Source organism: Chlorocebus sabaeus, chromosome 1 (assembly GCF_047675955.1).
Source record: "Chlorocebus sabaeus isolate Y175 chromosome 1, mChlSab1.0.hap1, whole genome shotgun sequence".
Lineage (NCBI taxonomy): Eukaryota > Metazoa > Chordata > Mammalia > Primates > Cercopithecidae > Chlorocebus > Chlorocebus sabaeus.
The window spans coordinates 82,895,249-82,912,457 of record NC_132904.1 but is presented as its reverse complement, the minus strand read 5'-3'; the positions used below and the strand labels follow the sequence as shown (position 1 = coordinate 82,912,457).

The 17,209-nt window shown below is 40.0% G+C and overlaps 1 protein-coding gene across 2 annotated transcripts in view; it reads right to left on the bottom strand.

Annotated features, from left to right (window-relative positions):
* Window positions 1-1,207, bottom strand: part of EED (embryonic ectoderm development) — a 35,203-nt gene extending 33,996 nt beyond the window's left edge. For both annotated transcript variants that reach the window (XM_008020431.2, XM_008020432.2), the window contains exon 1: window positions 617-1,207. In XM_008020431.2, coding sequence (XP_008018622.1) covers window positions 617-730 — 114 coding nt within the window. In that variant the 5' untranslated portion in view covers window positions 731-1,207. The remainder of the gene's footprint in view (window positions 1-616) is intronic.
* Window positions 1,208-17,209: the final 16,002 nt, after the last annotated feature.

Genomic DNA, 17,209 nt, shown 5'->3' with positions numbered 1-17,209 from the left:
CAAAAGTAGTCACTCCCCACCCCCAAATCAAAAATCGATCCTCTCAATTCGGCTCCTCCTACAGAAAAGGCGACCTTCAGGCGCACCCGGTCTCCGCGGACAGGACGGAGGCGGACACAAAATCCCCTTTAATAAAGTCCCCCAAACTCCGCAAATCGAAGATCTCTTTCCATCCTGAAAATTCCACAAGGGTCTTAGAGTGACAACCCTTAACGCTCCTTTAACAAGGTCTCTAACTCTGCTCCATCCTTCCAACTTTCTTAGAAAAGTCTCTAACTTGCCTTTTAAACTATTAGAATCTCAGACCCGCACTCTCCCCTTAAATCTCCCCAAAGGCCAAAACACTCCCCATCACAAGCAAACTGATTTCAGGGCAGACCTCTCAGACCCAGGCAAACACTAGAACAAGCACTCTCCTTCGCCTAGTTTCTGTTTGCTCTCGGCGCCACATCAAAATCCCCGTAGACAATTTCGATTTTCTCCCGCACGCCCGCGTTTTCCTGAGTGACACCTCTCCCTCCCCCCACAGCAGCCCGCTCGTCCCCGCGCCCCCCGTTTTAAAAGAATTTTAAAACTTTTACTCTGGAGTCTCTTAACTGCCAGGAGCTGCACTTACATTCTCGTCTCCAGAGAGGTCTGGGTTGCTGTTCTCGTCACTGCTCAGCTTCTGCTTCTTGGCCGCAGGCATGTCTGTTCCCGCCGGCGCAGTCGACACTTCCCTCTCGGACATATTCCTCCGCCTCCCTCCAGGTTCCTGCCGCCTGGGGCGGGGCCTCCGCCACACCGCCGTCAAGCAAGCCCGGCCCGAGCTTGCCGCAAAGTTGCCGCTGCCGCCGCCACCTCCACCGCCCCCCCCACTGTCGCAAATCGCGCCCAGCCGCCGAGGCGGGCGTGCGTGCGACCCCGCCACACTGCTGAAAAAGGGGCGCGCGCGCGCGCCCTCCCGCGCGGCTTCCTGGCTCGTTCCCTTCCCTAATTCCCGTCTTGCCCTTTTCCCGCCGCCCTCCCGGCAGTCTACACGATGTAAGATCCGCTGGATTAAGAGGGCAGTATTAAGTATGTCTCCCTTCCCACCACCGCCTCGGGAAGAGGCGAAACTGAAAGGGATGCTCCCTCACCCCCTTCCTCCTTTCAAAGACGTTTCAGCCGCAATTGGCCCGTTCCTTCGATCTCCGACCCGCTGCTAGGGAGCGAAAGTCTGTGGAATGGGCTACACCACCAATGTCCCAGGAAATGGGGGAAGATACAAGACGTCACCTCTTGCTTTAGCTGTGCATGCCACGTTTCCTTAATCTTGAACTTGGATGATAGCGCTTCCTGACAGTTCACAGGACTATTCATAATCTAATTCTTCCTTGAAGATAGAAATACAAAAACAGTAACCTGCTTCCCCCTGACTTCCCCCATCTGGCGAATGGAAAGTACCCTTCAGGGGATGCGCAGGCGCCGTGGCGTACTCTTGCGCTGGGTTCGTGGAGACCCGCCTCCTCCAAGCCCCTCCTCTGTTTGAATTCTCGTTTGCTGAACCAGGTAGTTTTCTCCCCGGTTTCCGAATCCCAGGGTGGATTTCAAAGCGCTGCAGAGTTATACTCTAGACGTTTCATAAATTCTTGTCGGATATTTATTCTGTTGACTATTTATTGTAATGAATGATTATCCTTCCCAGTTGCTACCATTAATGGTTAAGACTTAAATAGAAATATCCGAAAATTACCAAGCTAGATTCCAATGAGTTACTGCCGAAGTGCTCTTTTTAGCTGCTAAAGTGTGATAGGCCCTGAACTGCGCCAAGGCCTAAGAATCAGTGCTCATCTCCAACTATCATGAGACTGTGAGACTTAACCGACAATGTTTTGTTTGTTTTTGCACATTAGATACAATGAAATTCTAGAAGGCAACACAACTATTATACTTCACCAAAATATTTGCCTCTGTTACTATATCTATTCTCTAGCAGGTGGCAGATAACATTGGTGAGCCTTGTGGAATTATTATATGGGTCATGAAACCATAACTGAATGAGCAGCAGGAAACGGAGAATGATGAAAAATAAAATAGGGCATCCGCCACCCTTTTTTTTTTTTTTTTCTTAGAACATGATTGTGACTACTTATCTATTCGGGCTTCTGTAAAAATGTCCTCATCTGTAAAAATGAGGAGGTAGGAAGGGACCTACCGTTTCTTGGGCACCTACTTGATGTTGTATATCTTTTCTCTTTTAGACGTCATTACCCACCTAGAGTGCACCATCCATAAAATTCCAGTATACATGAATTATTTCTGCATGATAACTTTATAACCAGGACATCAGTTTCCTTATCTGCAGATTGCAAGTCACTCTTTCTTTTGCAGATAAAGAGACAACTCTTGGTTGAGAATGAGAAAAGGAAGTAAAGCAACGGCAGGTCAGAATAAGAGGTTTTTGCAGCGAAGACTTTGAAATGAAGCTGAAAAAAATTAAAGTTGAGGTCTCAATGACTGCAGTCGTTTGTTCAGCACTTCCAATGTTCCAGGCACTACTAAGCACTCCTCAGTTGGTGAGGAAGAGATGAGAGTAGAGTAAGCTCCTGAGAAAGTAAGATGTGCTTTGGTATGACATTTTCATCAGCAGACAGAAACATCCTTCCCTTTGTTGAGAACATCTTTCCCAATAAAAGGAAGGATGTTTCTGAAATATAATTCTACAAGTAAAGGATAATCAACTACAGCATTTCAAATTAAAATTACTCCGTGTGTGAGAGATTAGTGGGAGCTGGGAAGTGGGAGTCAACGTCTAGTCATAAAATTAGAAAAGTGCTGAACATTTGGATAAAGGACACATATGGTAGAAAAACGCCTTACAGCATTCATATTATCTGTAACAAAGCAAAAATATTTTAAAGAGGCTTATTAAAACTTGAATGTTTAAAAAACCATTTTAAAAATGTTTCTGATGATTTGGGTGATAAATGGAAATTAGTTTATATTACTACATTATTGTTACTACATTAAAGAAAAAATATTCTGACACTTGTTAAAATAGTAAGGAACACTTAATTCAGGACTATTTTGATAGATGTCAAGACTATCACAATAGGAGAGAGATCAGGCTCAACTCCAAATTACAGCAAGGAGTGGGAATTTATAGTCAAGGAGCAGAGTTGGAGGGGTTGGTGGTTGGAAAATTACTAAGAAGAGACATCAAGGATGGGGAAATTTTTGCTAAACCAACTTAACAGAATTTGTGCTGAAAAAAGGCCAGGGTGATCAGATATCAAGGGTGTGGGTTTCTCTCTAAACTGACTCAGAATTCTTGCTATAGCTGAGCAAGCCAAGCTAGACAGGATGAGGGAGAAGAGGGCTCAGAGGAGAGTCTTTGTTACTAATTTAAGATATGTAAAATGTCACAGGTATTCTATGCAGAGTACTACTTTTGTGGTATTAATTTAATAACCATAGAAGTCTAATTACCTATTAAAAATAAGTTTTGCTGAGTGCATTGATGTGTACCTGTAGTTCCAGCTACTCAAGAGACTAAGGCAGGAAGATTGCTTGATCCCAGGATATCAAAGCCAGGCTGGGCTGCATAGGCAGACCTACTTCTCTAAAAAAGAAAAAATCATAAGTTTCTCAACACTGCATTCTCCTACTGTGAAAGATCTCAGGAACCATCACAGTTGGATAGGTCTTACTACCTACATTTTACAAATGAGAAAACTAAGACTTAGGATAAGTAAACAGTATGCCCAAAGATACACAGCTGTTCAAGTGACAGAACTAGAGATTGTGCTCTATTGATTGGAAAGCCAAAGCACTTTTACCTCAAGATGAGGGACCCAGGCAGGTCTAAATTTATGTAATTGTATGCACAGAGCTTGGTCTTTAGACCACAGAATTGTTTATAAGGTATCAAAGAACTTTAAAAAGCTATCTCACTTGGGACAGAAAGAAGATACAACTGGGAAAACAAAGAATCTATAGCATAGTTTATAGTAATGTACAGATTTCAGTCTTAATTTTGACAAATGTACCATGGTAATATAAGATGTTAATAATGAGGGAAACTGGATGAGGGCAATACAGGAACCCTCTATGCTATCTTTGTTTTTAGTAAACTTTCTGTAATAGTATTCCAAAATAAAAACTTACTTTAAAATATCTATCTTATATTTGACTGTTGAGAATTCAGTAAGAAATACCCCTTAGCCTTCAAGTAAGTGGTTGATCATCTTGGAACTTTCCAAGATCATTTAGTTATATAGAAAAAATTCACAGCCTTCCTTGGCATTGTCTCCCTGTATCTTGTAAGCTTCATATCAGGAAATGAGTTTCAAAAGCTAAATTAAATCCTTCCCATTTCATCTGAAGTCTATTTCTCATTCATTCAACATTTTTGTCTCTTCTGCTTCATAAATAGCAGCTGTTCATCATCATTCATGCAATGTGTAATCATATGCTTGCAGATCTGGTTTTCTATGAACAGAACATCATATGGCTTCTTTGAACATTTTCAAATCAATCAGGAAGAATTTACTGAATGCCATTTACGTGCAAAGCAGTATGGTAATTCCAGGGGCAATGGGGAGGAGGGGACAATAAAAAAAGAAAATAAGACACAGTCTCTACCTTCAAGCAACCTAATATTCATCCAGCATTAAGAAATAACGAATGGGGCGGCCAGGCGTGGTGGCTCATGCCTGTAATCCCAGCGCTTTGAGAGGCCGAGGCAGGTGGCTCACCTGAGGTCAAGAGTTCGAGACTAGCCTGGCTAACATGGTGAAACTCCATCTCTACTAAAAATACAAAAATTAGCCTGACATGGTGGCTGGTGCCTGTAATCCCTGCTACTCGGGAGGCTGAGGTGAGAGAATAGCTTGAAACCGGGAGGTGGAGGTTGCAGTGAGCTAAGATCATGCCATTGCACTCCAGCCTGGGCGACAAGAGTGAAACTCCGTCTAAAAAAAAAAAAAAAAAAGAAAAGAAATAACGAATAGATTTAATATATATATATATTTACTGAGTACCTACTATGTGCCCAACACTGTTCCAGGTGCTGAGGAAACTTGACAATAAGCAAAACCAGACAATTTCCTGCTGTCATCATGCTTATTGACAAGTAGGGCAAACAAGCATTAACCAAATAAATGTGAAATTACTGTGGTAAGTGGTATGAAGGGGGAATACAAGGTCAGAGATGCTGCTAGCCCATATGGTATCTTTGTGCTGTTTTTTGAAAGGATATAACAGAAAGAGCCCAGAGTAGGTAAAGCTTGGCAAGCAAACAATGACTTTCGTAAATTAGAAAAAGGCACCCCCTTTTCCAGATTGTTACAACCCTGCTCCATGTGCAAGTCTTTGTGAGTGGAGCACAAACTTGATTTTAGTTTTAGTCATCACCTCAGCTGGAAACCCTTGTTTAGATGAACAAGCTGCATGGGCATACACAGCAGCTGGACAAAGTTTCCATGGACATGTATAATGAGAAACAGAAGAGTGGAACTAAAAGAAGAATGGGAGTTAACCAGTCTTCCATTAAGAAGAGCAGAAGAAACATTCTAGGGAGGGATAACAGCATGTGCAAAGGTCCTGGGGCAGGAATATAAGGAGGGTACAAATGCCATTGGTACACTGAAAGGTCAGTGTTGGTGAAGGACTGAAAAGAGAAGGTGACAAAAGTGTGGTAACAGATAAGGCTAGAAAAGGAGGTAAGGGGCCAGATCATGGAGGATCTTATAGACCTTCTTATATATCTCCTGTTGATGAGACTTACACAGAAGGAATTAGAATGGCATTATTTTAACTCTTTGTTTGTATTTATTTCACTTATATACAGTGAAATGTACAGATCTCAAGTATATAGTTCCATGTGTTTTGACACAGGCATACACCCATATAATCCACACACCATCAAGATACAGATGGAGCTTTCCAACACTTCAGAAAGTTCTCTCATGCCTCTTCCCAGTCAAACCTCTCCTGTCTTTCTCCCCAGGCAGCCACTATTCTGTTTTGCCTATATTAGCATATTAGTTTGCCTATTGTAGAACTTTATATAAATAGAATAATTCAGTATGTTCTCTTTTGTATCTGGCTTCTTTTGCTCAGCATAATGTTTTCTAGATGTATAAAACGACATTAGCTTTTAAAGAAAAATACTGCCTTTAGCTCTCAAATACTACATTTAGCTTTTAAATATTGTCATTAGCTTTTATGGCCGGGCGTGGTGGCTCATGCCTGTAATCTCAGCACTTTGGGAGGCTGAGGTGGGCGGATCATTTGAGCTCAGGTGTTCAAGACCAGCCTGGCCAACATGGTGAAATCTGTCTGTATTAAAAATGTAAAAATTAGCTGGGCATGGTGGTGGGTGCCTGAAATCCCAGCTACTCAGGAGGCTGATACAGGAGAATCACTTGAACCCAGGATGTGGAGGTTGCAGTGAGCAGAGATTGAACCACTGCACTCCAGCTTGGGCAACAAAGCAAGACTCCATCTCAAAAACAAAAACAAAAACAAAACCTGTTATTAGCTTTTAAAGAAAAATACTGTATTTTAAAGGAAAATACTGTCTAGTCAATGGTTCTGAAATTGTAACAGAATTCAGAATCATCTGGACAGCTTGTTAAAGCACAGTTGCCTGGTCCCCATCTCCAGAGACTCTGATACACTGGGTTGGGATCCAGCCTCTCAATGTGCATGTCTAACAAACTCACAGGTGATACCAGTACTGCTAATTCAAAGATCACGCTTTGACAACCACTGGTCTAAATGACAAAATCAGAAATGTCTTATAACCAGTTTCAAGAAATTTTTCTATTCATTTAATAAACACTTTCTTAAGTACCTGCTGTGTGCTAGGCACTTTCTAGGTGGTGGGATTCAAAAATAACTAAAACATCATGCCTCTTCTCTAGTAAATTATAGTCTAGTAAGGGAAGACAGAGGTAAACCAAATGAGTATCACTAGTTGTCTTAGAAAATCTGTTCACTAACTAATGGCAAAAAAATCTTAAAAGAGAGAGAGTGCTTTTGCTTTCCAAAGTAGATAAACTGCCAGGCGCAGTGGCTCATGCCTATAATCCTAACAGAGGCAGGAGGATCGCTTGAGCCCAGGATTTCAAGACCAGCTTGGGTAACATAAGGAGACCTTGTGTCTATAAATAAAAATACAAAAAAGTTAGCCGGGCATGGTGGCACACACCTGTAGTCCCAACTACTTGGGAGGCTGAGGTGAGAAGATCACCTAAACCTGGGAGGTCAAGGCTGCAGCGATCATGCCACTGCACTCCAGCCTGGGTGACAGAGTGAGGCCTTGTCGCAAAAAAACAAACAAAAAAACCAACCAAATAAAAAAACAAACAACAACAACAACAAAACAATGTAGATAAACCACTAAGAATAAAAGCAAGGCTGTATAATGGATGTCCTAGACATGGGATTCTTTACTGTCAAGCTAACTGCAAAGATGATCAGTAAGACCTACTTTACTAAGTGTTTTCTGTGTGTCTGGTACTGTGCAAAATGCTTTCTACACAGCATGCCATTTAATGCTCTCAATATCACTATAAATCTGGTACTATATTATCCACGTCTTACAGAGGCACTGTAGCTCACAGAGGTTAAGGGATTAGACAAAGGCCATTCAACAAGTAAGTGGGAGAATCAGAATTCAAACCCAGATCTCATTGACCCAAGTGCTGGTCCTTTTAAACACTAATACTTACAGCTCTCTGTTAGAAAACAACCTTCATAAATAATTTTAATGCTACCTAGTGCTATAATAGAAATATTCAACAGAGAATACAGTACTATGACAGAACAGGTAGGGGAGTAACTTGGTGGAAATATAAGAAGACGTCATGAAGAGGTGAGAATTAGCTTGGAAAGTAAATTTTTGTCAGTGTTACCCTGACAAAAGTCTGAGACACAATCTACTGGATGCAAACACTACATTCCGAACATTAGTAAAGAACACTCTCTTGTGGCTAAAGTAAAGTTGATTAGGATCACTTACAGCTTGAGTGAAATCTCCCTTGTAATTATGCAGTGCCTTTGTTTACCACATAAAGTCATGTGCTGCCTAATGACATTTCACACAATGATGGACTACACGCACAGTGGTCCCGTAAGATTATAATGGAGTTGAAAATTTCCTATTGCCTATTGATGTGATGGCAGTAACAACGTGGTAGCGCAATGTAGTGCAATGCAAAAAGCATTTCTTGTTGTTAAAGGGATGCATGACTCAGCTACTCGGGAGGCTGAGATGGGAGGATTGCTTGAGGCCTGAACTTTGAGACCAGCCTCAGTCACAGGGGACACCTCATCTCTTAAAAAATAAAATTAGAAAATTAGCCAGGCATGGTGGTGTGTGCCCGCAGTCCCAGCTACTCAGGAGGCTGAGTCAGGAGGATCACTTGAGTCCAGGCATTCGAGGTTGCAGCTTTGGAGACAGGGCAAGACCCTGTTGCTAAGAAAAAGAAAAAAGAGAGAGAGAGATGCTATCTTATGAGTGCTAATTCAGCTTTCTGGTTTCCTCGATAATAGAAAGTGCCCTGAAGAATGGACATTCCAGGCCAGGTGCTATGACTCAGGCCTGTAATCTCAGCACTTTGGGAGGCCGAGGCAGGCGGATCACCTGAGTTCAGGAGTTCGAAATCAGCCTGACCAACATGGCAAAACCCCATTTCTAGTAAAAGTACAAAAATTAGCTAGGCGTGGTGGTGGGCACCTGTAATCCTAGCTACTCGGGAGGCTGAGGAAGGAGAATCACTTGAACCTGGGAGGCGGAGGTTGCAGTGAGCTGAGATTGCGCCACTGCACTCCAGCCCGGGCAGCAGAGCAAGACTCCATCTCAAAAAAAAAAAAAAAAAAAAAAAGAAAACGAAAAAGAAAAAGAAAAAAAAGAAAGAAAGAAAGAAAAAAGAATGGACATTCATATTCCAGTCACTGGAATAGCATCTTTTCTATTTATTTATTTAAGACAAAGTGTTGCTCTGTAGCCAGACTAGAGTCCCGGGCTCAAACAATCCTCCAACCTCAGCCTCCTAAGTATGCACAGCATAACTTTAATATTTTGGCAAATGGTTCATGAATATGTTTCTTGTTAGTTTAGGAGGGGTCACATCATGAAAGACCTTATGCCATTGGTCTGTAATGTAATGGGTAGCCAAAGAAGGGTTTTCTCTTTGGCAAAGATCAGAGGGTAAGCTGGGAGATGGGTTCAGGGGCTATTTCAGCTATTTCAGTACTGCAGACCTGAACTAAAGCAGTGCCAATGAAGATGAAAAGCAAGGGGTTGGTTCCAGAGATATTTAAAAATACAATCAACAGGACTCAGTAATTCGTGGAACATGAGGGGCTTAGGAGGACTCAGGTTTATAGTTTAGCTGACTTCCTGGATCACAGTATCTCTAATTAAGATAGAGACAATAGGAGGAGAAGTAGGTGGAATTTTTAACTTTTAGTGTTGAGAAGATAAGCATAATGTAATTTAACTTCTCCCAAACCGAAATATAGTCTTAAGGGGCAAAGGCCAACAACAATGCTCTATCACTAATTAAAAGGAATAATTGGCTGAAAAAATGGATGTAATTCCAGTGTCTTGTACATTTTTTCTTTCCTTTTCTTTCTGTTTCTCTCTCTGTCTTTTCCTTCCTTTCTTCCATTCTTCCTTCCTTCTCTCTCTTTCTTTCCTTCTTTTTTTTTCTTTTGAAACAGGGTCTGTGTTGCTCAGACTGGTCTCAAACTCCTAGGCTCAAGCAATCCTCCCACCTTGGCCTCTCAAAGTGCTGTGATGACAGGCATGAGCCACCATGCCCACCCAAATATTTTGTTCTTTCAAAAGATGTTTGTGTGAAAAAGTGTGTGAGACAATATGTGTACGGAAAAGCTTAAATCATTTATTATTGGAGGAAAAATTGTTGAACAATAAATATATTTCAATTTTTGAAACAAAGGTTTGCTCCTGCTTTTAAATTACCAGCCTTGATTTTATGAATGATAAAATTTTATCCACAATCTTCCTCTTATGCAGTACGAAAAAGTCTGAAGAAAAATATATTTTAAGTGACTATGTTCTGAGATTCTCAGTGCTCTTTTCAAATGTAAATCAAAACCAGCAGTGGCCCTGTTTAAACACTAAGACAAAAAGTATCCAGAAAGTTGTACTGAGAGGTAATATTCATTGACGGGGCTTGCGCTATACAGGCACGTTTGCACAATTTATCTTATTTAATCCTCATAACATTCTTGCATCTGTATTCACAAATGAAAGCTCTCTCTCTCTCTTTTTCTTTCTTCCTTTCTTCCCTCTCTCCCTTCCTTCCTCTTTATAATTTAGGTCATAAGCATGTATTACTTTTGTATTAAGAAAAAAGCTTGCTTGAATTTAAAAATCAGTCACATCAATGAATTTATTTTAAATATCCCTTCCCATTGATTCCCTGAAAAGATCACCTCTCTACCTTTAAGCATTGAGTACATTGCAGTTTGAAGGCAAAGGCTTGCCTGGTGCATGTACATAATTATTGTACATAATTCTCTGAAAAACAGACCACAATTACTACCAGGTTAATTAACTGTTATTATCTTAAAGTCTGGATTATTACAGATAAATGCTTAATTTTGAAATAAAACTGGGAATTAAAGCCAGATAAATGGGAGTTTTGTTGTTATTTAACATTTTGTAAACTTTTTTTTTTTTTGAGATGTATTCTTGCTCTCTCGTTCAGGCTGGAGTGCAGTGGCACAATCTCGGCTCACTGCAGCCTCCACCTCCCAGGTTCAAGCGATTCTCCTGCCTCAGCCTCCCAACATTTGAAATCTTTACATTGTCTGAAAGTTTATTAATCAGCCATAAGAAATTCACTCCTATCTATAAATTAAAGTCTATGCCCAAAGAGTCCTGAGATCTGAAATTTATTTTTACTTTTCTTTTCTGTTTTTGTTTTGTTTTGTTCTGTTTTTGAGACAGAGTCTTGTTCTATTGCCCAGGCTGGAGTGTAGTAGTGCCATCTTGGCTCACTGCAACCTCTGCCTCCCGGGGTCAAGTGATTCTCCTGCCTCAGCCTCCTGAGTAGCTGTGATTACAGGCATGCGCCACCATGCCCGGCTAATTTTTTTGTATTTTTAGTAGAGACAGGGTTTCACCATTTTGGTCAGGCTGGTCTTGAACTCCTGATCTCCTGATCCGTCCGCCTCAGCTTCCCAAAGTGCTGGGATTACAGACATGAGCCACCGCGCCCGGCCACTTTTATTTTCTTTCTGTGAACTATGCAGAAAAGTTGAGATCTGAAAGTTAACTTAGCACTATGAGGCTAGCCCCTTAGAAGTGCAAAACTGTATTCCCAATTTCTTTGTAAAATTTTTTTTTTTACGTTCATATTGGTTTGCTACTATATGATGTCTCAGGAGAATTAGCCTGTTGGATCAGATATAATACTGTTTGTGTTGAAATAAGCCAACCTCAGGGAAGTTTTTGTGTTGAAAGAGTAATTACATAGATGAAATTACACAGACTTTGCAAAACAATATGAGCACTAAAAGAAAAAAAAAATGAAAAAAACAACTTTTAAAATAGGTTGCATGTGATTTCACTGACCTTGACATTAATCTACCATCAGTACATATAAACAAAGCAAGAAAATAATACTTAATATGTTTTATGCACAAATTGCTTGCTGCTTTTAATTCAAAGATATGTGTATATTTAAAAACAGGTCTGGGAGAAAATCTTCAATAGGGTTAAAACAACAAGTCTTTCCAAATGAAGATATTAGTAAAAATATATTTTCTTTAAAAAGGGGTAAATCAGAAATTATATATCTTGAATTTACTGTAACATGGGTTCTTACTTAATTTTCTTTCTTTGAGGGACCAAAAGGTGACTTAGAACAAAGACTTGATAGAGCGAGTTCAAGCATTAATAAGGTGCAGAAAGTCAAATAATTGTGAATCAAGACTTTGATGAGTTAAGTGTAAATGGATCAGAAACTTGGGTTATAATCCTCAAAGTATACATGAGTTTAAAAGTGCAGAGGAAAACATGCTCAGTAAAATGCTCAGAGGCATCGGCATCCCGAAACCCAAATACTTCAAATGTTGCATTTCAGCATTTGAGGTGTGCACAAAATGAGACCATGGCAATCTGTATCCAGAGTAAACAGTAGAGATAATTTGCATTTTCTTCATTTTTCCTTCTATATTTTCTAAATCTTATGCCCAGAAATAAGGATGCCGTATTAGCGTTCCCCAGAGGAAAAGAACAAGTAGTGTATATGTACATATATATATACACACACACACAGAGAGACAGAGAGAGAGAGAGAGAGAGATTTATTTTAAGTAACTGGCTCATGCCATTTTGGAGGCTGGAAAGTACAAAATTTACAGTTCTAATCTGAAGGTCATGTGCTGGCAGAATTCCTTCTTGCTCAGAAGGTCAGTCTTTTGTTCTAGTCAGATCTTCAACTGATTGAATAAAGCCCACCCACATTATGGAAGGTGATCTGCTTTACTCAGAGTCCACTGATTTAAATGTCATGCTCATCCAAACACCCTCACAGAAATGTTCAGAATAATGTTGAATAATAATAGCTGAACACAGTGGCCCAGCCAAAATTAACCCTTACAGATGTTTAGTTGGTTCATATTGTCTTCCTGTTAATTAAATTTGACATTTAGAATACTAAAGCAATGCTAGTTCAAAGGGATGAATAGAATTCACTAACAAACTTGTAGAGCTGGAAAGGCCATTGGAGACCTTTTAATAGTATTTCTAATGGTATTTCTCAAAAGAAGTGCTATTAGCATTTAGGGCAGAACAGCTTTTGGATGTAGGGGATTGTCCTGAGCATGGCAGGACATTTAGCATCTCTGGCTCCAACCCGTAAATGCTAATAGCTCTCCCAATCATTGTGACAACTGAACAAAACCATGCACAGATTTCCAAACACCCTGGGGTGGGCGGGGGGAGGATGGAGGTAATACTCTTCATTAAGAACTACCCACTTACCCCAGTTTTGGAGGAGGAAACAGATTTAATAAGGTCAATTTACTATGTCTTCCATGTAGACTATTACTTTCTCTCTCTCTCTCTTTTTCTGATTTAGCAGGGTGATTATTTGTACCAGACTATTTTGTAATAACACTGCCTAAAATAAAGTTTAAAATGTAAACTCTGAGTGGTATGAAAAGCTACAATGTACAAAGTTGGGTAAAGATTTTAGTCATTAAGTTACCAGGGTTTTGGTTAGCACACATATGTAATTTTTGGTATTAAACTAAAAGCATAGCTATATCTAAATGTTCTGAGCTTGGCGTGGTGGCACATACCTGTAGTCCCAGCAACTCAGGAGACTGAGGTGAGAGGATTGCTTGAGCAATCCAGCATGGGCAACACAGTGCAGCCTGGGAAACAGAGTGAGACTTCATCTCTAATAAAATTTAAAACAAAGAAAGAAAAAGTAGAATATCTAAATTCTCTCCTTCCACAAAGCCTTTTACCATCTTTTCAACCAGGACTGTGAGTTTTCTTGATCTCCCATGACACTTACTTTTCTCTCTTTTATGTTACTTACTATAGTAATGTAATAGCTTTCATTCGTTGTTGCTTGCTATGAGCAATATGGTTTGCTAAATACTTAACATGTATTATAACTTTTACCCATCGTAGAAACGTTATAAGTATATATTATTATGCTCTAATTGACAGATGAGGAAGTTGAGACACAAAGAGATTAAGTGATATATCCAAGACCATATAATTAATATACTTCAGAGTTTGGATTTTAACTAAGATCTGTTTGCCTACAGAGTCTGTGTTCTAAAATTATGCTGTTCTGACTCCAAATAGAGCCCATTTTGCCAGTCTCTCTCAGAAACTCTGGGATATTACTCAAGACTACCAATAAACCTACTTACACATGGCCACTTGGTATACTGGGAGATATGGCAGAGATTTTGGTATTGCTTGTGAGGCCCCAGAGATAACAGAATTAAAAACCCTTGAACAACAACAACAGAAAGATCTTTGAAGATTTCCTGCAGCTCCTGGTGAGTGTTCCCTAAGACAGCATAGGAAGTGACTCTTCTTTGCCTTCAGATACAAGTTCTCTGAGTAATGTTTTGAGTTGGCACAATTGGCATCACTAAAATAGCTTTCTGTTCCAGCCCCTGGGGAATTTGGTGAAACTTCTTTGTCAAAGAGAGCTACAAAATAGGAAGAACTAGACCACTTTTTGTTTTTTCTTCTTAAAAACATAATTTTTTCAAATAGTGAAAGTAACACATGTACATTTTGGATAATCTGGAAAACACGAGAAAAGCACCAAGAAGAAAACTCATATAATTCTTTGCAGAGATAGCCACTATTAATATCAGAGTTTTCTATTTTTTTAGTCTTTTTCTGTCCATACACAAACATGAATACACACATATTTGGAAAATATAATTTATACCACATTATAATTTTATAAGCAATTTTTATAACAGCATATGATGGATATATATTCCTTTGTTTTCCTATAATAATCATTTTAATGGCTGCATAGTACTACACCATAAAGGTAGCCACAATTTATTTAACCACACCCCTGCTGTTTGTCATTTAGATGGTTCCTGATGTTTCCATGTATATTGACATACTTGCATGTGCATGTTTATATGAGCTCTGATTATTTCCTTAGGAGAGAGAAAAGAGAAGGAAGCCAAAGCACTAGTTAGAAGTTACATTGTACTCCGGTAAATGTGTCCAGTTAACGCTCTCAGTGGAGCCAGTTGCCCTTTTGACTAAAAGATATGTAATCTCTCAGAGGCCACATCCTGAAAGTGTTGCTGGAATTGCAGGGAAGGACCCTTCCACTGGGAAGAGGAAGAGCAAGTGGCTCCAGGCAACAGTGAGAAAATACCAGCTGAGCCTTTCAACATTCATATTCAGATGCCAACTTTGCTACATGCCATGTTTCTTGTTCTACACTCCTAAGACTGTGGATTGACAACACAAAATACCTGTACTTCAAGTTCCTAACAGAAATGTCAGCCTTAACCCAGCTAATTAGCTGCGCCATGTCCCCACCCCAGACTGTTATTTGCGGGCAGAATCCATTCCTCATTCATTGTGATATCTGTAGTGACTTCACATTCATTCAATGAATGTTTTCTTTTTCTTTCTTTTTTTTTTTTTTTTTTTGAGATGGAATCTCGCTGTGTTACCCAGGCTGAAGCTCTGTGGCACAGTCTCAGCTCACTGCAACCTCCTCCTGGGTTCAAGCTATTCTCTTAGCCCCCACCCCGCCCCCACCCCCGAGTACTTAGGATCACAAGTGCGTGCCACCATGCCCGGCTGATTTTTGTATTTTTAGTAGAGGCGGGTTTTTGCCATGTTGGCCAGGCTGGTCTAGAACTCCTGACCTCAAGCAATTCTCCTGACTTGGCCCCCCAGAGTGCTGGGATTACAGGTGTGAGCCACTGTGTCTGGCCTCAACAAACATTCTCTGAATGAATGAAATCAGTATGATCTTTCTGCCTACTACCCTAATTTATATGGACTTGTTTAGAGGATTTAAAAGACGTCAGCTCCTGAAATTTGCTATTGCAAGGACTGAAAGGCTTTTTCCCATGGTGAGAACACAGTTACTCCAGCTGAAATCACTTTTACAGGTTGGAGCTTCTGGGTCGAGAACTCTTCCACAAGCTCACTAATCCACATAAGGAAAAAGACCTTGAAATAATCTTGTTCAAACCTGCATTTGGAATCTACCCAATTGCAGTACACCAGTATATAACTCAGCTTTATACTACACGTATTATTTTTTAATTTTTTTCTCCTGTTTGTGTATTTTCTTTTGTTTGTTTTGTTTCGTTTTGTTTTTTTGAGACATGGTCTCGTTCTGTCACCCAGGCTGGAGTGCAGTGACATGAGCATGGCTCACTGCAGCCTTGACCTCCTAGGCTCAGGTGATCCTCCTGTCTCAGGCTCCCAAGTAGCTAGGACCATAGGCACACAGCACCATGCCTGGCTAATTTTTTTTTTCTATCTTTTGTAGAGATGGGGTTTCGCCATGTTGCCCAGGCTGGTCTCAAACTCCTGGGATCAAGTGATCCTCCCACCTTGGCCTCCCAAAGTGCTGGAATTACAGGCATGAGTCACCATGCCCAACCTACACATTACTTAGAAAAATTTTTTTTCATGTCAGCTGCAAAAATGTACCCTTTCAACAAGATTGGAAACTTGATGACCAAGTTCTATTCTTTCAGGTCAAATTCCAGTAAAACAGGTATAATTATCACAAGATGGATTATAGTGAAAATATTTCTAAGGTGTTGCAGGGCCATAATAACACTGTTTTGCTAATATCTTTATAAGGAGATTGTCAACTTACCTCTAACACTCATGTCATACTCATGAAAACGACATCTAATATCTCTCACAGCCAGCACATGTGCATAAAACAAAGAACATTTTGTGAGGTAGAACAAGGCTTAAGTAGCCTCATGGTTCTCCCTCTAATGACCATAGTACAGAAAAAGATACTATTTAGTTTCTGATGGCTTTATTATTAAAATCCTGAGCACACACATCCCTATGCAGAGTTCATGTTTCTTTGTATGTGAGTGCTAAAGGAGGAAAATTGCAGTTTTTTAGGATTTTATGGTAGGGTTTTTTTTTGGTTGTGGTTTTGTTATTTTAACTTTTCTGAGATGTTATTTCCTAACGCGCAAAAACATGGGAATAGGAGTTATTGATGAGGTTGGTACTATACTGGTATCATCTCTTTCCCATCTCTGCTTTCCTGGTTTTGATAGTCTGTAACCTTATTATTCAAATTATTGGTTTTCTCATTTGTGACCTTATTTTTCAAATTCCTATGCATAATAAGGAATTTGGAGCCAGTAAGGTGGAAAAATCATCTCTAGAATTTTGGAAAAGCTTGGGTTAAACTCAGCTTGGCTATTTTAATAGTTGAGCAATCCTGGGCTAGTCATCTCAGACCTTAAGTCACCAATCACATGAGACTCTGATAAGAATATCTGCCTTTGAAACCTTTATTATGCCAATGTAAGTTTTATTTAATTTTTGAATGTTCATCCAAGGCCTTGTCTTCCTTCCTTGACTCCTTTTCCTTTGCCTCCCACCTAAAGGTCTCCTTTTCTAGTGTTCTCCCCACTTTTCCTTTTGTCCTATTAAGGTTATATGATCCTCAGGTGGCCTGTTCCATTCTCAGTTTCACCT